Source organism: Carcharodon carcharias, chromosome 17, assembly GCF_017639515.1.
Source record: "Carcharodon carcharias isolate sCarCar2 chromosome 17, sCarCar2.pri, whole genome shotgun sequence".
In the NCBI taxonomy this organism is placed as follows: domain Eukaryota; kingdom Metazoa; phylum Chordata; class Chondrichthyes; order Lamniformes; family Lamnidae; genus Carcharodon; species Carcharodon carcharias.
The window spans coordinates 97,964,269-97,987,645 of NC_054483.1; the positions used below are offsets into that span (position 1 = coordinate 97,964,269).

The 23,377-nt window shown below is 44.8% G+C and overlaps 1 protein-coding gene across 2 annotated transcripts in view; it reads right to left on the bottom strand.

Moving 5' to 3' along the window:
• The window catches only part of sh3pxd2aa (SH3 and PX domains 2Aa), a 528,636-nt gene that overhangs the window by 159,174 nt on the left and 346,085 nt on the right, over positions 1 to 23,377 (bottom strand). For both annotated transcript variants that reach the window (XM_041210524.1, XM_041210526.1), the window contains one exon: positions 12,132 to 12,263. In XM_041210524.1, coding sequence (XP_041066458.1) covers positions 12,132 to 12,263 — 132 coding nt within the window. The remainder of the gene's footprint in view (positions 1 to 12,131; positions 12,264 to 23,377) is intronic.

The following is a 23,377-nucleotide window of genomic DNA, read 5'->3' on the forward strand; positions in this document are numbered from 1 at the left end:
AATGGGGATTCCTTGGTGCTTCTAAAGGAAAGAAAAGATCAGCAACTAAAAACAAAGATTCTCTGGAAGTGATTTCTCCTGTTCCACTCCTCCAATGTTCCCCTTGTACTGCTCATTCCCTGCAGGTGAGCAGTCATGATGTATTATAGGTCCACAGGCACTTGCAACTGTCCAATAATTTTTCGGAATTGTGGTGAATAGATCCAGGCATGTGCGCTGGCTGGTTAATCCAGTATTGGCACAACTGATCCAGGCCTCACCCAACATGGGCACAACACTCCCTGGTAGAGTTGGCCAAATAGCAATAAAGAGCATTCCTCTCCCTAGCCAGATTTCATCCAATTCTTTTTGTTTTTCATATTTTCTGGGGTTTTTTTTCCCCGAAGTCCTGACTAATGCCAACTCAGGACATCCCAAGGCTGTAATCTTGCACTTTCCTGGCTAATGTGGCTCAACATCGTACCACATGCTGGATTTGCCTACTTAGTCATCAAGGAAGATCCAGCTTCTTCCTGAAAGAATTACTAGCAGCACATTCAAGTTATTGATTACTGTCTCTGACACATCACACAATAAATGAACCAGCTGTTTCTCTATTCAGGTCATAAGAACATGGGAACAGGAGGAGGCCATTTAACCTCCTGAGCCTGTTCCACCACGCAATGAGCTCATGACTGATCTGCGACATAGCTCCATGTTACCCCTTTGCTCCATATCCCTTGATATCTTTGGATAATAAAAACCTATCAATCTCAGATTTTAAATTTAAAGTGATCTTGCATCAATTGCCATATATACAAGAGAGTTCCAAACTTCTACCATTCTTTTGTGTCAAAGTGTTTCCGAATTTCACTCCCAGCCTCCAACTCTTTCTCATGTTTACCTACATAACAGAGTCACTGCATACCAGCTTTCCAAGTAGTTAACTGTAAGCTTTGGGCATTTCTGAGAGATGTGACAAGGTACTTTATAAATGCAAGGGTTTTTTTCAAACCACCCCAATACCCTTTCTGTTGTACTTCATTTTCCTGCTTCGCACTGTCAGGTTTTGCATCTCTTACCTTAGCTCTTCAAGAATCTCATTGTTTTCACAAAACTCTGACACCCCACCTCGTTACCCACATCTCACAGTTTTGCCCTATAATCTCTTAGCTACCAATTTGGAAGATCTCAGCATTTCTATATCATGCGTCTCTTTGTTTTACCTTTCGTGGAATTTTCAGTGCCTCTAGCAATTCTGATCACCACGTCATATCCAACCTCAAACTGGTGCCAATGCTGGTAAACAGTCTTGCCTCCATATCTACTGGCAATTTCCAATCCTTTGTGCCAATGAAGATTTCACCTTTTCCTATCATCCCTTATCTGCTGCCCATCCTTCACTACCTCAACCCCATCCGCTCTTTTTGGTTATTACCTTTTCTCTTGCGTCATGTATTGCCCTGGGAAATGAAATATTTAACATTTTCTCATCATGCTTGATTCTCATCTATTTTATTCTTCTGCCTTTTAATTTTGAGATTACAATTTAAGGTAGTGGGCAACTTACACAAATGTTACCTGCAGCTATCAACATTGTTACCAATTTCTTCTAATGCGTTTTCCATGTGCTCATTTCAAAAGGTAGCATCCATAGGCAGATCTTTACCACTATGATCCAGACATCTAGTCTTGTGTATGCAGCCAATGGGTTAGTGTGTAACAAGATTTACAATGATCCTTTTACCATGTTATTTAATAGCAAGAGCAATTTGAATGGCCCACTATCCTCCCCTGTTCTTTTCAATAGGTGGCAAAACATCATGTTATCAGATTATAGAGCAGTCTTGAACTCGTTGAATTCCTTATGAAAAGGAAATTCATACACCAACTTATAATTAGGAAAAATACTTATCATGCAGTGTTTTTGTCGGCCATCTCCAGCAGCCATGGTCCAGGCGATAAAAGCAAATGGCCTGTTGCTTGCCATTGGTGCTGCCTCCATTTGGACTGTGGAGAGGCTAAAGCCTTCTCTGCCTGCCTGTTTACACTAGCAATGATTTTTTAAATTCCCTGAGCAGTGAGGAAAGTTCATAACCAGAATGAAAACATTGTCAGTGTGAACTTTGAGAAACTGGTTAAGTGTCTAATTTGTTTCAGTGTTGCCAAATTTACCACAACGTGAATCGAATTACTTAAGAACAAAAGGAAAACACTCGTTCAGCCTCAACTGGTGTATTGTGTCCAAATCTGGACACCACACTTTAGGAAGGATGTGAAGGCTTTAGAGAGGGTATAGAAAAGATTTACAAGAATGCTTCCAGGGATGAGGGGCTTCAGTTATATGGATAGATTGGAAAATCCTCGGAGGAGAGAAGATTAAGAGAGTTGATAGCAATGCACAAAATCATGAGGGATCTAGACAAAGTAGATAGGGAGAAACATTTCCCATTGGTGGAAGGGTTGAGAACCAGAGGACACCAATTTAAGGCAATGAGAAAAGAACCAAAGTCAACATAAGGAAAATTTTCTTCATGCAGTGAGTGGTTAGGATCTGGAATGCACTACCTGAGAGATTGGTGGAAGCCGAGTCAACCGAGGCCTTCAAAGGGGAATCTGAAGAAAAAAATTTGCAGGGCTAGAGGAGAAAAGCAGGAAAGTGGGACTCAGTGAGTTCCTCTTGCAGAGAGCTGTCATGGTCACAATGGGCCGAATGGCCTCCTTCTGTGCTATAACTGTTCTATGATTTATAAGGATGGTTCCAGGGACTTTAGTTACGTGGATAGATTAGAGAAGCTGAGGCTATTCTCCTGAAAGAGAAGAATGAAAGGTTTGATAGAAGTGCCCAAATTCATGAGGGATCTGGACAGCATAGATAGAAAGAAACTGTTCCCATTGACAGAAGAGTTGAGAACTAGAGGACACCAATTTAAGATGAATGGCAAAAGAACCAAAGAGAATATGAGAAAAACATTTTGACATAGTGAGTTGTAAGGATCTGGAATTCACTGCCTGAGATTATGGCTTTCAAAAAGGAATTGGATAATTATCTAAAGAGAAAAAAATTGCTGGGCTACCAGGAAACATTAAGGGAGTGAGACGAACTATGTCACTCTTGCAGTGAGCCACCATGGATACATGGGCCTCCTTCTGTGCTGTGACCATTCTATGATTATATGATTGTAGTCAGGATTAACAATCACCGATCAAGTAAAAGATTTTATAAAAAGGAACGTGATTAAAAATGGGGTTTTAAAGAAACAGGAAAATAGAAAAATCTAACTGACAGTAATTCAGACAAAACATGGAAAATAGGGTTTTTGCTGCATTATGGAATGAGAATGATGGGTCTCTGAGCATCCTGATTCTGCACTAAAAACACAGGAAATAATTTTTGACACATGAAGCTATTGCAGTTTTAACCCTTGGTGTTCTGTGATCTCGCTCATCCACCCTTGTGATTCTCCTGTCCCTCCCTCCCTCTTCCAATTCTTGGCTCCCGTGTGATGGCCACCACTTGATTGTTATATATTTCGGAAGCCAGGTCCATAACACAAAATAGGGAACTGTCACCTTTCCTGGACCAACTCAGTGCTTGCTTTGCTGCACTTAGATTTGAAAGCTTCAAGTGACCAATATGAAGCAAAGCTGCTGTAAATGCCAAAGTCTTTCAGCAAATCTCTGGCTGGCTTCCCTGATCTATCGATACTTCACTGAAATGACCTGTTCAAATCTGGCTCTGTGGTTTAGATGGTGAAAAAGGAGATTCTTCACCACAAGGTCTCTTCCCCACACACAGGTGGCCCAAAGTATTTAAAATACTGACACGGCAGCTGGGGAAGACACCAAAGGCACACCTCGCCAGACAGGTTATCAATCCTTTTAAAAACTACTTGCCTGTCAAAGGATCCAAATAATTAGTACTTAGGTGAGGGTGTGTGTTTGTTTGTTTCTGTGCTTCAGGAAAAAAAATTCAAAGTCAATGGCCGGGATTTTCCGGCCCAGTCGTGGCGGTACTTGTCGCAGGAGATCCGGCGGCCCAGCCAAAAGTCCCTTGACTTTTGGCGGGACTGGACAATCCCAGCAGCGGGCAGGGCCGCATAACCCCGCCCAATGTTTCTGCACGAAAGTGAAGCTTTGAAGGTCAGAAGTTGTTGGTGAGAAGAATGGGCAGCTATGAAATTTAACTAAAATGCTGCAGAGAAACTTCTAATACCCATTGACTGGAGAATAACCTCCAATATGCCCTGCTACAGACAATCCTATCACTTGCTGGCATGGGATCTGTGGTTTCTCACAGGCTGACATTTATTAGCGCACTACAGTAGGAATGTTATAGGAACAGGAGTAGGCCATTTAGACCTAGGGTCTGTTCTGCCATTCATTGAGATCGTGGTTTATCTGCAACCCAAATCCATATACCCACCTTTGTTTACAATTAATTGATGTATCATCAACTGTCATTTGCGGAAGAGAGTCAGAAGTTTCAACCACCCTTTGTGTGTAGAAGTGTTTCTTAATTTCATTCCTGACAAGATATGTCTCTAATTCCTGACAAGATCAGACTCCTCAACCAGCAGAAACAATTTCTCTCTATTTATGCTATCTGATCCCTTTATTATCTTGAAAATGTTGATCAAATCACCTCTTAAACTTCTAAAATACAGGGAATACAACCCTAGTTTGTATAATCTCTCCTTGTAAATTAAACCTTGGAGTCCAGGAATCATTCCGGTAAATCTATGCTTCTGAGGAGGCAGTGGAGTAGTGGTAATGTCACTAGTCTAGTAATCCAGAGACCCAGGCAAATGCTCTGGGGACACAGCATTGAATCCCACCAGGGCAGCTGGTAGGATTTAAATTCAATTAATTAAAAACTAGTTTAATAGGGACCACAAAACCATTGTCGATTGTTGTAAAAACCCATCTGGCTCACTAAGGAAATCTGCTGTCCTCACTGGTCTGGCCAACATGTGACTCCAGACCACAACAATGTGGTTGACTCTTAAAATGCCCTCTGAAATGACCTAGCAAGCCAGTCAATTGTATCAAACTGCTACAAAGTCTAAAAGGAATGAAACTGGACAGACCATTCTGCATTGGCCTCGGCAACAGAAGTGACAATGGCAAACTCAGCCCTGTTGACCCTGCAGAGTTTTCCTTACTAACGTCTAGAGGCTAATGCCAAAATTGGGAGAGCTGTCTCACAGGCTAATCAAGCAACACTCCGACATAGTCATACTCATGGAATCATACCTTACAGGCAATGTGTCATACTCCACCATCACTAGCCCTGGGTATGTCCTGTCTCACTGGTAGCACTGACCTAACTAAGGTGATGGCACAGTGGCATACAGTTGGGAGGCTGTTGCCCTGGGACTCCTCGACATTACCTCTGGACCTGATGAAGTTTCATGCCATCAGGGAAAACATGGGCAAGGAAACCTCCAGCTGGTTACCAACTACCATCCCCCCTCAGCTGATGAATCAGTGCTCCTCCATGTTGAACACCACTTGCATCACCTGGAGAAAGCACTGAGGGTGGCACGGTGCAAGATGTATTCTAGGTGGGGACTTCAATGTCTATCATCAAAGGTGGCTCTGTAGCACTACTAGTGACCAAGCTGGCCAAGTCCTAAAGGACATAGCTGCTAAACTGGGTCTGCAGCAAGTAATGAAGCAACTAAGAAGAAGGAAAAACCTACCTGACCTCATCCTCACCAATCTACCTGTCGCAGATGCATCAATCCATGACAATATTGGTAGGAACGACCAATGCACAGTCCTTGTAGAGACATAGTCCCATCTGCACATTGAGGATACCCTCCATCGTGTTGTGTGACACTACCACCGTGTCAAATGGGATAGATTTTGAACAGATCTAACAATTCAAAACCGGGCATCCATGAGGCGCTCTGGACCATCAGAAGCCACAAAATTGTGTACAACCACAATCTGTAACCTCATGAACAAAAACAAAAATACCTGGAAAAACTCAGCAGCTCTGACAGCATCTGCGGAGAGGAATACAGTTAACGTTTCGAGTCCGAATGACACTTCATCAGAACTAAGGAAAAAAAGAAAAGAGGTGAAATATAAGCTGGTTTAAGGGAGGGTGGGACAGATAGAGCTGGATAGAGGGCCAGTGATAGGTGAAGATCGCCAAAAGATGTCATGGACAAAAGGACAAAGAGGTGTTGACGGTGGTGATATTAGCTAAGAAATGTGCTAATGGGGACATTAAGGGTAGAAAGCAGGACGAGCAAGGGACAGATAGCCCCAGTGGGGGTGGGGTGGAGGAGAGACTTCATGATCTAAAGTTGTTGAACTCAATATTCAGTCCGGAAGGCTATTAAGTACCTAGTCGGAAGATGAGGCGCTGTTCCTCCAGTTTGCGCTGAGCTTCACTGGAACATTGCAGCAGGCCAAGGACGGACATGTGGGCATGAGAACAGGGTGGTGTGTTGAAATGGAAAGCGTCAGGGAGGTAACCTCATGGCCTGGCATATCCCTCACTCTAACATTACCACCAAGCAAAGTGGATAAATCTACAGGCCTGCCAAGACAGTTGAGGGAGGCAAGGGAAGAGATATCGGGGCCCTGGCAGTAATTTTCAAATCCTCTCTGGCCACAGGTGAGGTGCCAGGGGACTGGTGGGCAGCTAACGTTGTCCCATTATTAAAAAAGGGAGGAAGGGATAGACCAGGAAATTACAGGCCAGTCAGTCTAACCTCAGTGGTGGGGAAGTTACTAGAAAGAATTCTGAGGGACAGAATATATCTGTACTTAGAGAAACATGGATTAATCAGGAATAGTCAGCATGGATTTGTTAAGGGAAGCAAAGTACTGCGGAAGCTGGAAATCTGAAACAAAAACAGAAAATGCTGGAAAAACTCAACATATCTAGCAGCATGAACAGTGTTTTTCTCTCCACAGATGTTGTTAGGCCTGCTGAGTTTTTCCAGCATTTTCTGTTTTTGGTAAGGGAAGGTTGTCTTTGACAAACTTGATCGATTTTTTGAGATGGTAACCAGGAATTTGATGAGGGTAATGCATTTGATGTAGTCTTCATGGACTCGAGCAAGGCTTTTGATCAGGTCCTTCATGGCAGACTGATCAAGAAAGTAAGAGCCCATGGGATCCAAGGCAAAGTGACACATTGGATCCAAAATTGGCTGAGAGGCAGGAAGCAGAGGGTGATGGTAGAAGGATGTTTCCAGTGAGATTCCGCAGGGCTCAATGCTGGGGCCCTTGCTGTTTGTGGTGTACATAATGATTTGGACTTAAACGTAGTGGGTATGATCAAGAAGTTCGCGAATGACACGAAAATTGGTAGGGTGGTAAATAGTGAGGAGGATAGCTGTAAACTGCAGGAGGATATCAATGGACAGGTCAGGTGGGCAGAGAAGTGGCAAATAGAATTCAACCCGGAGAAGTGTGGGTTAAGGAACTCAGGGAGGGCTAACAAGGCAAGGGGTTACACTATGAATGGTAGGACCCTGGAAAGCACTTAAAAACAGAAGGACCTGAAGGTAGAAGGGCAGGTAGATAAGACGGTTAGGAAGTCATATGGGATACTTGTCTTTATTAGCCAAGGCATAGAATACAAGAGCAGGGAGGTTATTTTGGATCTGTATAAATGCTGGTTAGGCCACACTGGAGTACTGTGCGTAGTTCTGGTCAGCACATTATAGGAAGGATGTGATTGCACTGGAGAGGATGCAGAGGAGATTTACCAGGATGCTGCCTGGGCTGGAGGGTCTGAGCTATGAGGAAAGATTGGATAGGCTGGGGTAATTTTCCTTGGAACAGCGAAGGTTGAGAGGGGACCTGAAAGAGGTGTATAAGATTATGAGGGGCATAGATAAGGTGGATAGGAAGGCACTTTTTCCATTAGCAGAGGGGTCAATAACCAAGAGTATGGATTTGAGGTAAGAGATAGAAGGCTAAGAGGGTAGTTGAGGAGAAACTTTTTCACCCAGAGGGTGGTGAGAGTCTGGAACTCACTCCCTGAAAGGGCAGTTGAGTCAGAAACTCTCGTAACATTTAAGAAGAATTTAGACACTTACTTGCATTGCCATAGCCTCTAGGGCTATGGGCCAAGCACTGGAAAATGGGATTAGTGTAGGCAGATATTCGCTGACTGGCATGGACATGGTGGGCTGAAAGGCCTTCTTCTGTATTGTAAACATCTATGAGTCTAAGTGATCAACCCTGGTTCAATGTAGAGTACAGGAGGACATGCCAGGAGGAGCACTAGGCATACCTAAATATGAGGTGTCAAACTGATGAATCTACAACACAGGAGTACTTACATGTCAAAAGTGGAAGCAGCAAACAAAAGACAGGGCTAAGCAATCCCACAACTAAAGGATCACCCTAAGCTTTGCAATCCTGCCACATCCAGTCGAGAATGGTGGACAATTAAACAACTCACTAGAGGAGGAGGCTCCACAGATATCCCCATCCTCAATGAAGGGGGAGCCCAGCACATCAGTGCAAAAGACAAGACTGAAGCATTTGCAGCCATCTTCAGCCAGTGCATGATCCATCTCGGCCTCCTTCAGAGGTCCTCAGCATCACAGATGCCAGTCTTCAGCCAATTCAATTCACACCATGTGATATCAAGAAACAGCTGAAGGCACTGGATACTGCAAAGGCTATGGGCCCGGACAACATTTTGGAATTGTGCTCCAGAACTTGCTGCAACCCTAGCATAGCTGTTCCAGTACAGCCATAACACTGGCATCTACCCAACAATGTAGAAAATTGCCCAGGTATATTGTGTACATTAAAAGCAGGACAAATCCAACCTGGCCGATTACCACCCCATCAGTCTCCTGACCTCATTGCAGCCTTGGTCCAAACATGGACAAAAGAGCTGAACTGCCAAGGTGAGCTGAGAACATCAAGGCAGCATTAGACCGAATGTGGCATCAAGGAGCCCTAGCAAAATTGAAGTCAATGGGAATCAAAAGGGAAACCTTCCACTGGTTGGAGTCATACCTAGCACAAAGGAAGATGGTTGTGGTTGTTGGAGGTCAGTCACCTCAGCTCCAGGGCATCACTGCAGAAGTTCCTCAAGGGTAGTGATCTTGGTCCAACCATCTTCAGCTGCTTCATCAATGACCTTCCTTCCCTCATAAGGTCAGAAGTGGATGTTCACTGATGATTGCACAATGCCCAACACCATTTGTGACTCCTCACATACTGAAGCAGTCCGTGTCCAAATGCAGCAAGACCTGGACAATATCCAGGTTTGGACTGACAAGTGGCAAGTAACATTCATGCCACACAAGTGCCAAGCAATGACCATCTCAAACAAGAGAGAATATAGCCACCTCCCCATGACATTCAATGGCATTACCATCACTGAATCCCCCACTATCAACAGCTTGGGGGTTACCATTAACCAGAAACTGCATTGGACTAGCCATATAAATACTGTGGTTGCAAGAGCAGGTCAGAAGCTGGGAATTATGCAAAGAGTAACTCACCTCCTGACTCCCCAAAGCCTATCCACCATCTACAAGGCACAAGTCAGGAGTGTGATGGAATACTCCCCACTTGCCTGGATGAGTGCAACTCCCACAACACTCAAGAAGCTTGATGCAATCCAAGACAAATCAGCCCACTTGATTGGCACCACATCCACCACCTTCAATATTCACCTCCTCCACCACTGACACACAGCAGCACCAGTGTGTACCATCGACAAGATGCACTATAGCAATTCGCCAAGGTTCCTTCGACAGCACCTTCCAAACCCACAACCTCAACCACCAAGAACAAGGGTAGCAGGTGCGAGGAAACACCGCCATTTGCAAGTCCCCTCCAAGTCACTCACCATTCTGACTTGGAAATATATCGCCGTTCCTTCACTGTCGCTGGGTCAAAATCCTGGAACTCCCTTTCTAACAGCACTGTGGGTGTACCTACGCCACATGGGCTGCAGTAGTTCAAGAAGGCAGCTCACCACCACCTTCTCAAGGGCAACTCGGGATGGGCAACAAATCCTGGCTTAGCCAGCGATGCACACATCTCATGAATGAATAAAAAAAATCTCCCCCCCACCCCCCGGAAAGGTCAATATATCCTTTCTAATGTATGGTGCCCAGAACTTTCTACAGTAACTTCAGGTATGGTCTAACCAGGGCTTTGTGTAGCAGAAGTATGACTTCTATCCCTTGGATTCTAGTCTCTAGATATAAAGGCCAGCATTCTATTAGCCCTTTTTATTAATTTCTGTGGCAATTCATGACATTTTAATGATCTGTGTACCTGGATCCCAAAGTGTCTTTAGGTCATTATTGTTTCTAGCTTTTCAATATTTAGAAAATACTCTGTTCTATCCTTTCTAGGAGCAAAATGGATGAGTTCTGTTCTGAGCATGGACTTTCTTCGTTCTCCTGACGAGAAACGATATTGGTGCAGGTGCAGAGAAAAGGATGGTTGGAAACACCGCATTTTAAACAGGTGTCAACTGCCACAAGATGAGAATTCATTGTTTGAATTTTTTTACAGCATGGTGATTATTTAACTAGACAGCGTCCATCCCAAGCAAGTTTGCATTACAATGCATGAACATGCAAATTACAGAAACAAAAGAAAAACCTTGCACTAGATTGCCTGGTTCCTGTACACACTGCACTGGATTATCTGGTTACTGTACATGTTGCACTGGATTATCTGGTTACTGCTCACAGTGCACTGGATAACCTAGTTACTGTACAAAGTGCACTGGATTACCTAGTTACTGTACACAGTACACTGGATTACCTAGTTACTGTACACAGTGCACTGGGTCACCCTGTTATTGTATACACTGCACTGGATCACCCGGTTACTGTACACACTGCACTGGATTATCTGGTTACTGTACACAGTGCACTGGATTACCTAGTTACTGTGCACAGTGCACTAGATCACCTGGTTACTGTACACACTGCACTGGATTACCTGGTTGCTGTGCACAGTGCACTGGATTACCTAGTTCTATACACATTGTACTGGGTCACCCTGTTACTGTATACACTGCACTGGATCACCCGGTTACTGTACACAGTGCACTGGGTTACCTAGTTACTGTGCACAGTGCACTAGATCACCTGGTTACTGTACACACTGCACTGGATTACCTGATTACTGTACACAATGCACTGGATTACCTAGTTACTGTACACACGGCTGGATTTGCCTATTTATTCACTGGAATATGGTGGGGGGGAAATCATCTTGCTGCAGTTGGGCAGAGTGCTCAAATGGCAAAACAGAAAACTTCTTGAAACCACTGTCTATTAAGCTTTTTCCATGGATTTAGTCAGTGTTTTGCCACAAGACATGCAGTTTTCACATTAACTCCCAAAATATTCAAGTAATAAATGCTGAACTCAAACCTTCACTGTCACTAAAAAGAAATGGAGTAAAGGTCATAGGCTGCCTTGCTGTTTGTGCCTTGTGTAGAGGACAAGGGGGAACTGACAGAGACCAGTGTAGTATCACCTACTCAGAGCTCAATTCTGACAGAACAGCTTCTTTGCACACTGACACAATGCAGCACACAGTGCGTGTGCCAGTCACTATCCAAACATTGCAGGCAATACAGCCGCTGGTGCAACAGCCAAGTTCTCGACATATACAAACACACTTCACTAAACAGCACAGAAACCAGCAGATCTGGCTCATATTGCGGGAATCCGCTTTATCACAAAAACATACAGACACAATTATATATTGGTGTCAAAAGGGAAAAAGAGAAAAAGATGTTAAAGGAATTTTCATAAAAGAATGGATCAATTCCAAACTGTAACCACACATTTATAGCAGAGGGGCTCAGGGGGGAATAAAATAACCTTGCATTTCATTGAAGTGTGTTATCAGAGCTGGTTACAGTCTAATGTGTACAGTATTGTGATATAGACTGTGTTTACAGCACTTTTACATTCTTAATTAATACAGAACTTTGCAGACATTCCTACAGAGAGAGGCAGATCTTGGCCTCGAGCCCAAAGCAACAGGGAGCTCCTCATACTCAGCCAAAGGCAGACACAGATGGAAGTAATGTACAGTACTTGGTCTGGAAGAGAGAGAGAGAGAGAGAGCGAGAGAGAGAGAAAGAAGGAAGATTTTAAAAACTTATTTCTCTTACTTACCACTCTCGCTCTTTTCAATAACATCCACCACTTCTCCTGCCTTTAGGCTGATCTCAGAGTTCTCCTGTTTCTCATAGTTGGCAACCACCATATACTGATCCAAAACCATGGACTCTGACACAGTCTCCGAACCTGGAGTAGGGAAAAAGCAAGCTGTCAGCCAACTCGCGGCCATGGCTCCTTGCAAGCGACAAACTATCCCACACACGATAGGCCAAATCTTTAGCACCCCTCAACCAATCAGAATACAAGCTCAGTATACAGCATATTCTTAAAGATTTGGCCATATAGAATCTTCCTTCCAGCCCCTCTGCTGCACTGCATAACATTTGAATCTTCAGACTTGCGTTTAATTCAAGATTCTTGAAACTTTAATCCCAGACAAGATGTTAGCATAAGTCCAAAGACATCCACAGCTCTCAATTTCATCTCACACACATAATCAGGGAGATTGCCAGCAGCCGCTACAGAGGCACAGTTAAAAATAATAAACAGCCCGTCCGTCCCTCTCTGCCAGGGAGAGACCAGAGGCAGTGTGGGGGATGAGAACACCAATAGCAATTGACTGCTCTTAAAGCCTTAAATAGAAACACATGAGTGGGACGGACCAGGGAGGGGGGGCTGTTTACATAATAGCCAGATACGGAAAAGTTACATTTGCCAGCTTTGTTATCTCATCTGCTTTCTCACATAACCCCAAAGTAATTACTAAATAAATGATCTACATTAGTATGCACTCAGCTTTCACACTTCCAACAGAATCTAGTCCACCCGCTCCAAATGCTGACAAACTCAGCGAGAACCGTTGTTAACAGAGCTGCTCTCTGCTTTCCTGGGCGTTCCATATGCCTTTTCTGGAAGTCATAGGAAAGTGTTTATTGTCTCCTGACTGAATGTCAATTTATGCCAGAACTCATTCCACTTTAATCATACTTCAGTAATGTCTTTACTGACAGCTCCAGTGCACACACCCCGCCCTCAGTATAAAGTTACATTTCCAAACAACAAAGAGCAATCAACCCAGGCCGGCCCAGGAGTCCAGCGAAAGGGTCATAAATCTCAACACTGTACATCACTCTAATGCAACAAAGAATAAGCGCCTCCCTTCATTATGACACACCTTAATGCAAAGAAATCCTGATCAGACAACTAACCCTGACTCCCACATGTGTAACACGGAGAAGACAGCCCTTATCCCAACATTCTAGGCTGAGTTGAGGTACTGATGTAAAACAGCTCAGCTCAGTTCAGCCATGTATCCTGATGGCCAGCTACAGACTGTCACTGGCAGTAATTCTGCAGCTGGTGAATTCTACAGCCAGGCGGCCCGCTCCTAGTTACAGATTGTTTTGCTGAGGCACGTTTTAGGGTGAGGGTAGAAGAAAGGAAAAGCTCCTATTAGACAAACCAAAGGAGATACACAGAAACATCATAAGCCACATGATCATTCCTACTGTATGAGGCTTGTTGTTGCATGCTCATTGACAGTGTTACAAGGCAGAAAGCAGCTGCTGCTCAAGCACCCTAGTTAACCCTAAGAGTACTGCCATAGCATTTTGACATCAAAAATCCATTTCTTATAAAGTAGCAAGGAATATTTTTCTCAGTGGTTTCTGAAAGATCAGCATACATGACTGAAAGCTGACAAACTTCAAAAGACATTTGACCATCAACCGACAGCAAGTAGTTAGTGCAAGGCAGTGGGGCATTGATTGATCTGAACATGAGCAGCAAGAAGATCCAACATCCTACATGCAAGGGAGGGTCTGTGGAGTCAATGACTGCCTCCTGGAGAGCAAATGGGTGTGGTAGGAGGAAACGGTGAGAATGAGAGAGGGCAGAGTGAGCAGTCGGGTGAGAGGGTGCGGGTGCATTGGTAGTGGAAGAAGTGACGGTGAGGGAGGTTGGTGGGGACTCGGTGGCATTACAGACCTTGGGGCTGGGAAGGAGGAGGCTGGGGAGGTCGATGGGGGTGGTATTCTCAGGAAGGTAGGGAACGTGCATGTTCACCTGGACATCCTGGAAAGAAATGAGTTCTGGCTGGTAGGTGACAATGGAGAAGTGGAAGCTGATGCTGGGGGGTCAACAGAGATGGGGGAGAGGAAATGGGTGATGGGGGAGGGGAAAGGATGGGGGAGCTAACGACATACTTCACCAGTACAATTTTGCAAAATCGAAAGTGAAAGGAGCCTTGTGTTGGGTGCGAATAGGTGCTGCATGGGAGTGGGATCAGTGGGTGGGTGGATATGCAGATCGGCTCAGATGGACAACTGAAAGAGAACTCCAGCAGGTAGCATTGAAAATGCTTGGAACATTGAGACGGATGTGACTGAGGAAGGATTTGCGTGTGTGGGAGAGTGCTTGCACGAGGCTCTGAAAAGGCCCTGCTACACACACACACACACACACACTTCTCCCTCCAGAATCACTCGTGGGCTGGCTTCATGCAGCTGAACTGCTAGTGGGTCTGGAGGTTGGTTGGTGGGAGGGGAGGGGGGCGCAGAGGGAGGATTCTGAAGCTGAAAGATACCATTACACATTATTCATTATAAGTAAGTACATTTTCAGATTACAGAGTGACAAAATGTGTTCATCCATACAACCACTTGTGATCAGGTCTCAATTTGTCAAGGCCCACCACTTCTTATAGGTGTTGCCCTGACATCCGCAGCAGGGCTGCAGACAGCCTGTGCTATGGTTGGCCCTGTTGCTTCTGATGACTTCAGCATGGGTCTTCTGGAGATCTGAAGCCTTGGGGGCCCTGGCTTGCTTTGGCTGTCCTCCTGTGGGCCAGCTGGTCCTTCTGCAATGACAGGATGAGGTTGAGAGGGTCACAGGCAAAGAGGACTTGGAGGGAGAGGATGGCCTCTAAGATTCCTGTGTGGATGACCTAGGGGTGTCCAGCTGCTGCTCCTCTTCCCTTCAGGTGCTCAACGGCCTCAGCCTGACTCCTTGAGGGGAAGGAGCAACTGGAGGGACATCAAGGTGTCCCATTTCCATTTCGCATTGACACTGCAGGAACTCACCCACGGCTACCGTGATGGAGTGCAAGTCTGAGCACATCTCCGTGCTCTGCAGGACCAGGGTCTCCATGGAGTCTTCCATCCTTCCCATGGATACCTCCATACGTGCACATGTGGGCACCATTTCAACAGAGAGCAGGGCTCACATTCCTCCGGCTCGCGTGCCACTCTGTTGAGGGCTTCCAACAGCTCTGCATGATGCTAACTCTCCATGATGAGTTGGAAGGCTGAATCCAGAGGCTCATCATCTGACTTGGACCTCACGAATGCCTATTCCCCAACAGTCTTCTGAGTGCCGGGAGCTCAGCTGAAGCTGCCTTGTCCTGCTGCAGACACATGTCTGTGAGGTTTCCACCAGATTGTGAACTTGAGCCTGCTCTAGATCTAGGTCCTACTGAGGTGTGTATCTCTGCAGTGGTGGAGGGTGTGGGTGCAGTGGTGGAGGGTGTGGGTAAGTGCTGTGATGGTTCTTCCAAGCTGCTTATTTCCAACTCTTCAATGGACGAGGTGCCTCCTTGGTTGGAGGTGAGGACCTGGATAGAGCTGAAGGACTGGCTGGCTGAGGGTGTCGGTCACTTGGCAAAGCTCCCTGTGAAGCAAAGTAGAGATAATTAGTGCATGGCAGCAGAGTCAAAAGCAGGAGAGCACTCGCAGTTGCGTTGAGAGACGGATGATGTGGTGCAGGATCCTCATGAGGGTGTTCGCCGCCGACCTCACCATCACCGCGGTGGCATGGTAAATGTCCTCACCAGTCAGCAGAATGGCACATTCTTCAAAGTGAGAGAGGGGCCTAATGTGGAGGTTTCCACTCCCAGTCTGGGACCTCTCCCTGTCGTTGTGAGCAGGTTTCTCCTGTATGAAAGTAGATGGAGAGAGTGTGAGCAGGATGCATGGCACTGCATAGAATGTTTGTGTGGTGAGCGGAGCCATGGACAGTATGAGGACTCGAGCTCGAGAGGATATGAGCCTGATGGAGATATGAGGGTTTGAGTGAGAGTTAGTGGTGTTATCCCTTGAGGTTTGAGATCCCTGTGGATGCGTGATGAGTTTGTGAGTGTGTAAGTTGACAATGGTGAGCAGAGTGACTTTTCCTGCCGGAATGGAGGAGATCATTCATCCTCTTTCTCCACTGGGTGGCTGTCCTCTTTTGCAGGATGTTGGTGCTGACCACTGCCTTTCATACAGAATTGGTGACCTTGTTTGCTGGGTCTCACCCAGAGCAGAAGTGGAGGACATCACGGTGGGCCTCCACGGCGTCCAAAAGTCATTCCACGAATGCATCACTGAATCAGGGAGCTGCAGGCTTCTTGTCTTTCGCGACCATGTCTTTGTGCAGCAGTCCCGGGCAGGAAGCGCTGAGAGGTATGCATGCAGCTGCATTTAAATGTTGTGAGGAGCGGTGAAGTGATGGTGTGGCGGGTGAATCGGAAGCTGCCCGCCAGCAAAATGGCGTGGTTCCAGGGAATGCATAATTAAGGAGGAGGCACTGGGACGATAGGGCGTGAAAAGCCGCAATTATGGCCTGGGTAAAACATCCTTTTTCCTGCACGCTACCACATTTGGTGCAAATCTGGGACAATTCCGCCCAGGGGTCTTACAACTATGAATGACAACAGTAAAAAGAGCCACAGGAATGGATATAGTTCACATGTGATTACCAGAGTCCAGAAAGTCCAAATCTACTGTTGGTTCTTTCACCAAGAAGTTGCAGTTCGGGTGGGTTCCTGGCTGAAGTCAGAAGTGCAGAATTCCTTTAAAGATGAAGGCATCGCAGTGAAAAGAGTTGAAACTTAGAAAGTATCAACGCGATTAGACAAAGTCAATATGAATTTATGAAAGGGAAATCACGTTTGACCTACTGGAGTTTTTTTGAGGACGTAACTAGGCAAATAGATAAGGGAGAACCTGTTGATGTGGTATATTTGGATTTTCAGAAAGCTTTTGATAAAGTCCCACATTAAGAGGTTAGTGTGTAAAAGTAAAGCACATGGGACTGGGGGTAATGTACTGGTCTGGATTGAGAATTGGTTAGCAAACAGGAAACAGAGAGTAGGAATATATGGGTCTTTTTTGGAATGGCAGGCAGTGAATGGTGGGGTACCACAGGGATCGGTGCTTGGGCCCCAGCTATTTACAATATATATACAATGATATAGATGAGGGAACCAAATGTAATATTTCCAAGATTGCTGACGACAGAATACTTGGTGGGAATGTGAGAATTGACGGGGTAGATGCTGAAAGGCTAGAATTAGGGGACACAATTTAAAAATAACCGGTTTCCCATTTAAGATGGTGATGAGGAGAATTTTTTTCTTTCAAAGGGTCGTTTGTCTGTGGAATTCTCTTCCCCAGAGAGCAGTGAAGGCTAAGTCATTGAATATGCTTAGGACTGAGTTGGATAGATTCTTGACTAACAAGGTACTTAAGCCAAAGGGCCTACTCCTCCTAATTCATATGTTCGTACGTAAAATTCAATGAGATGCTTTCGAAGTACTGTCCCTCTGGCAACAGAAACACGGCAGCCTTTTTATGCACGGCAAACTCCCACAACAGCAATTAGATAAATGACTGGACCATCTGTTTCAGGCAGCATATGTGAAAAGAGAAACAGTTAACATTTCAGGTTGATGGCTGGGAACTGGGAAAAGTTAAAAATGTAATGGGTTTCAAGCAAATGAAAATGGGGAGGGTGAAAAATGAACAAAAGGGAAAGTCTCTGATAGGGTGATGGCAGGAGAGATTAAATGACAAAAGATTTGGTGATGCAAGGCCAGAAGGAATGGTAATGGGACAAGCACCTGAATGAGGAACAGCTGCCGTCCAAAGGGAAAGACAAGGGGAAAATGCGATTAAAACCGAAACCTGAAGAGAAAAAGGGAACAAAATAGGGACAGAGATTACAGTCTGAAATTCTTTGGCTGAGGATTTTAAAGCCACATAAGGCAACAAGGTCTGAAGGGATACAGCTTGCTATTAAAGGGGGCTGGCTAAAAAGTGGGCTAATTATTCACATTGAAACTGTGGAGATAATGAACATCACAGTTGCCTTTGGTGCTGAAAGGTAAGAAGTCCTGCTGCGGAAGGTGCACAAAAGAAGCATGGCTGTATGCGGGAATGATAGCCACTCTCCAGTGTAGCCCACATGGAACAATGTCACTGACCAAGTGAATGCAGTCATCCTGGTCTCTCATTTTGCCTGCTGATGAGGAAAAGATTTGTTGGTGCAGGGACAAGGTGAAAAGGTAAAGGTTAGGCCAGCATCTTCTGGTTGGCAAGCGGGGGCGGGGCCCGCTCGCCGACGCGTAAAATGATGCGGGGTGATATTGTGCGTGCGTCCCGATGTCACCCTGCATCATTTAGATTGTAGTTCGTTGGATGCATGCCCACCAACCTGTCAATGGCCTACAAAGGCCATTAAAAAAACAACTGAACTCATTAATAGACCTGCCTGTCCAACCTTAAGGTTGGCGGGCAGGCCGGGAGCCCAGGCAGGCTTGTGAAAAAACATGAAATCTTATCCACAGGTGGGATGAGGTTTCATGAGTGAATTAAACAATGCAGAATATTTTACAATAAAAGTTATGGACATGTCCCAACTTGTGTGACAGTGTCACATGAGGGGACATGGCAGAGAATTTTTTTCCTAATCTTTATTCAAAGTTTTAAATTGGAGCCGATTTCCCCAAAGCAGCACTTTGGCTCAGGGAGATCTGTGTGCTCTTTCACGCACATGTGTGAAAGAGGGCACCTCCGCTTAGGAAAATTTCCACCCACCCCCCGCACACGGAGCACATTGCGCTTCCCGGCGCACATCACGCTGAGTGGGCCTTAGTTGGCCCGCCCACGTTAAATGGTGGAACACCCCCGACCAGGGATGGTGATCAAAAGCCCATCCGCTTGCGCCCACTCCCGCACTTCACCCACCCCCGATGGGGGGAAAATATTGCCCTTAGTGTTTTTCACTTTTGCACACATTTTTTGCTGAACATAATATGAGAACAGAACAAATAGGAGCAGGAGTCGGCCAGATGGCCCCAAGTCTGCTCTGTCATTCAGTAAAGTCATGCTGATCTTCAAACTCATCTCCACTTTCCTTCCTCTCATGGTATCTCTTGATTCCCTTATCTTTCAAAAATCAATCGATTTCAGTCTTGAATATACCCATTGATGAGTATCCACAGCCCTCTGGGTAAAGAATTCCAAAGATGAGCTCATCCTTCAGCATGGAAGCTACTGAACCTTCTGGGAAATACTACTTAAAGTACATAGTCCAAAACAACAATTAGATCCTGAGGTACTGAGGCTGAAGTCTCTTCTATCTCCTGCTGGGTTAGGATGCAGGTCACACATTTTTTCTTCAAGTCATCCAGTACTGCTTCTTTAATAACATGGTCACTGGGGACAGATACAATACAGGCAAGCGTAGCTGATTCTTGGATAACTATTATTGGCAGGCATTATGAGGTTTGTATGGTCAGATGCAACTTGAACAATAAACAAGTTCAAATCCTTTGTGTTTAAAAATGGTGAGGACTGGGTATTTGATTTTCAAGAATACAAAGTGTTCAGAAAAGGTAGGGAAGGAAGAAAGGGAGGTTGGGTAGCAGTACTGATTAGGGAAAATATTGTAGACATAGAAACATAGAAACTAGGAGCAGGAGTAGGCCATTCGGCCCTTCAAGCCTGCTCTGCCATTCAGTGTGATCATGGCTGATCCTCTATGTCAACGTCATACTCCCGCTTTCTCTCCATACCCCTTGATGCCCCTAGTGTAGTAGTGTTGAAAAGAGGATATTCTTCAGGGAGCGAAGACGGAATCCATTCAGTTGGAGTTAGGAAGCAAAAAGGATATGATAAAGGTACTGAGGGTCTTCTACAGGTCTCCAAATAGTGGGAGAAAGATGGAACAGCAAATCTGCAGGGAAATTACAGGGATGTGCAAGAACTTTAGACCGGTGATATTGGGGGACTTTAATTACTCAAATATAGATTGAGATAGTGTTAGAGTAAATAGTGAGAAGAGAGGAATTTCTGAAATGTGTTCAGGAGAACTTCCTTGGCCAGTATGTACACAGCCCAACTAGGAATCTAGTTGGATCTGGTGCTGGGAAATGAAGTGCATCAAGTGGACCATGTGTCTGTGGGGGAATACTTGGATAAGAATGATCTTATCATAAGATTTAGATTAGCAGTGGAGAAGAGCAGGAAACAATCTAAAGTAGAACCTCGAATTTGGAAGAGGACTAACCTCAATGGGATGAGAGGGTATCTAGCCAGGGTAAAATGGAACCAAAGATTGACAGGAAAACTATAACGGAACAATGGGTGATCTTTCAGGAGATAGATGCTTCAAGTATACATGACAGCCCTTTCCAAACTTATGACCACTACCAGCTAGAAGGACAAGGACAGCAGATGCACGGGATCATCACCACCTGCAAGTTCTTCTCCAAGTCACACATTATCCTGACTTGGAACTCTATCACCATTTCTTCACTGTCACTGGGTAAAAATCCTGGAACACCCTTCCTAACAGCACTGTGGGTGTACCTACACTACATGGACAGCAGCGGTTCAAGAAGGCAGCTCAGCACCACCTTCTCAAGGGCAATTAGGGATGGGCAATAAGTACTGGCCCAGCCAGCGATGTCCACAACCCATGAATGATTTTTTTTTAAAATGCAATTGGCATCCTTGCATCTGGGAGAGATGATTGGAATGCAGCCTCAAAACTTTGGTGATTCAAGGGTGTTGTCAAGGATGTTTGGTCAGACAAGATCATCTGCTTCACTTCTTTTGATGGCTGAATAAGCCAATTCTGGAAAGGCAAAATATGAAAGCAAAATATTGTGGATGCCCTATCCCTATCCCAATTATCCCTGACCTTCTAGCTTGCTCCACCCTCTTATAAACTGTATAAAATCCATCACATTTCCACTTCTCTTTAGTTCTGAAGAAGAGTCATACTGACTCGAAACGTTAACTCTGTTTCTCTCCCCACAAATGCTGCTAGACCTGCTGAGTTTTTCCAGCACTTTTTTGTTTTTAATTCTGGAAAGGCAAAGTCTGTCAGTTGCCCTGGCGCACGATGATCTCTGCTGATGCCTTGTTTGTAGGACTGGCGTCTGTTTTGGCGCTTCTGAAACCACCTGTCATCGTGATGGCGAGTTCCTGCCCATAGCCACTGTCCCCATCTACATCAATCATCAGCTAAATTTTCCCACTTGTTGTAATTGATCTCATGTCTTTTTTGACAACATCCTTGCATCGGAACTTTGGAAATCCTGCTAGTCTCTTGACACAGACTACCTCTCCATATAGCATCTTCTGCCTATGTACATCCCCAAACCAGTGAAGCCTACTTTACTTGATTAGCACTAACATGCTTGACTGTTTGCCCTCAAAAGGACTGCTCCATTGGTGACTTTTATCTTTCTACATGAAGCAAGGATGCGACTTAGACACTGAGATGGAATGTACTGAGCCTTTTTTTTTGGTATGTGTAAGTTATTTGTTTCAGGTACAGGACAGATATATTTCAACAAGGGCAAAAGGTAAAGGAACCAAAGCTAGGGCTTCTTGGATGAGGGAGATAGAAAATATGATTAAACAAAAACAAATGGTGAATTCTTCAAGTGAGAACCAAGGCAAATACAGTGAGTTGAGTGGAGAAGTGAAGTGGAAAATAATACAGACAAAGGGAGAATATGAGAACAGAATGGCAAATAACATTAAATAGTAATTGGGTAGAGGTGGGGTGGGGCTTATTGATCCGTGGTTCAGTGCTAGGATCTCTGCTTTTTTGATATGTTTTGTTTCATATATATATATAAATGATTTGGATATTGGAACACAGAGTAAAATTTGCTGATGGCACTAAACTTGGAGGTGTGATGACAGTGAGGGTGATACCAATTAGCTACAACAGGACATAGACAGGCTAGCAGAATAGGGAAACAGTGCCAGACACAATTTAATACATAGAAGTGTACATAGAAGAAACGATGCATTTTGGCAGAAGGGATAAGAAGAGGCAATACAGACTTAACGGCAAAGTTCTGAAGAGTGTACAGAAACAGATGGATCTGGAGTTTCACGAGCATTGATCTTTGAAGGTGACAGGGCAGATTGAGAGAGAGTTAGCAAAGCATATGGGACCTTGGGCCTTATAAATAGGGGTATTGAGAACAAAAGCATGGAAATTAAGCTGAACGTTTATAAAGCTCTAGTCAAGTCACAACTAGAAAAATCACATACTGTTCTGGTCACCACATTTTAGGAAGGATGTGAGAGTCCTTAAGAGATGGTGATGCAGTTGGTGAGATGGTGGCATAGTGGTAATGTCATTGGACTTGTTATCCGGAGGCCCAAGTCAATGCTCCGGGGACATGAGTTGGAATCCTAACATGGCAGCCGGTGGAATTTAAATTCAATTAATAAATCTGGAAATGAAGCTAGTCAATGGTGACCATGAAACTATCATCGATTGTCGTAAAAATCTGGTTCACTAATGTCCTTTAGGGAAGGAAATCTGCCGTCTTTACCTGGTCTGGCCTAAGTGTGACTCCAGACCCACAGCGATGTGGTTGACTCTTAACTGCCCTCTGAAATGGCCTAGCAAGCCACTCAGTTCAAAGGGCAATTAGGGATGGGCAACAAATGCTGGCCTTGCCCACACCCCATGAAAGAATGAAGAAAAAAAGAGTGCAGAGGAGATTTACCAGAATGGTTCTAGGAAATTAGAGATTTTAGCTACGAGGTTAGTTTGGAAAAAACTCAACTTAGATGGGCGCTGATGACTACAGAATCCTCAAGCAGATTATCTGTGGAGCTGTCTCAGGTTAAACAACATCAAGGTCATCAGTAAAAGTAATATTAGGATATCTTAAAAAAAGCCTTACAAACTTCTGCATTGCAGACCTTGGGAAAAAAAGAGGTCTCTTAAGAAAACAGCACAACCTAAAAATTTCAACCTGAAATTTGGTTCAGCATGCCTCGAGAACCATTTACGCCAGACTCATAATATCCAACATGCCCAGAGGAAGGCCAGAGATAGCACAGCTGCAGAAGTTCCCCAAACACTACCAACAACATGAACTCCAGTTCTGTAGATGTCCATGCTGATCTTGCACTGGAAACTTCAGTCATGGGAGGACCCATAAAAGACAATGAAGTTACTCATGGCTTGGATATACTCGAATAACAAGGGTTCTACCACCA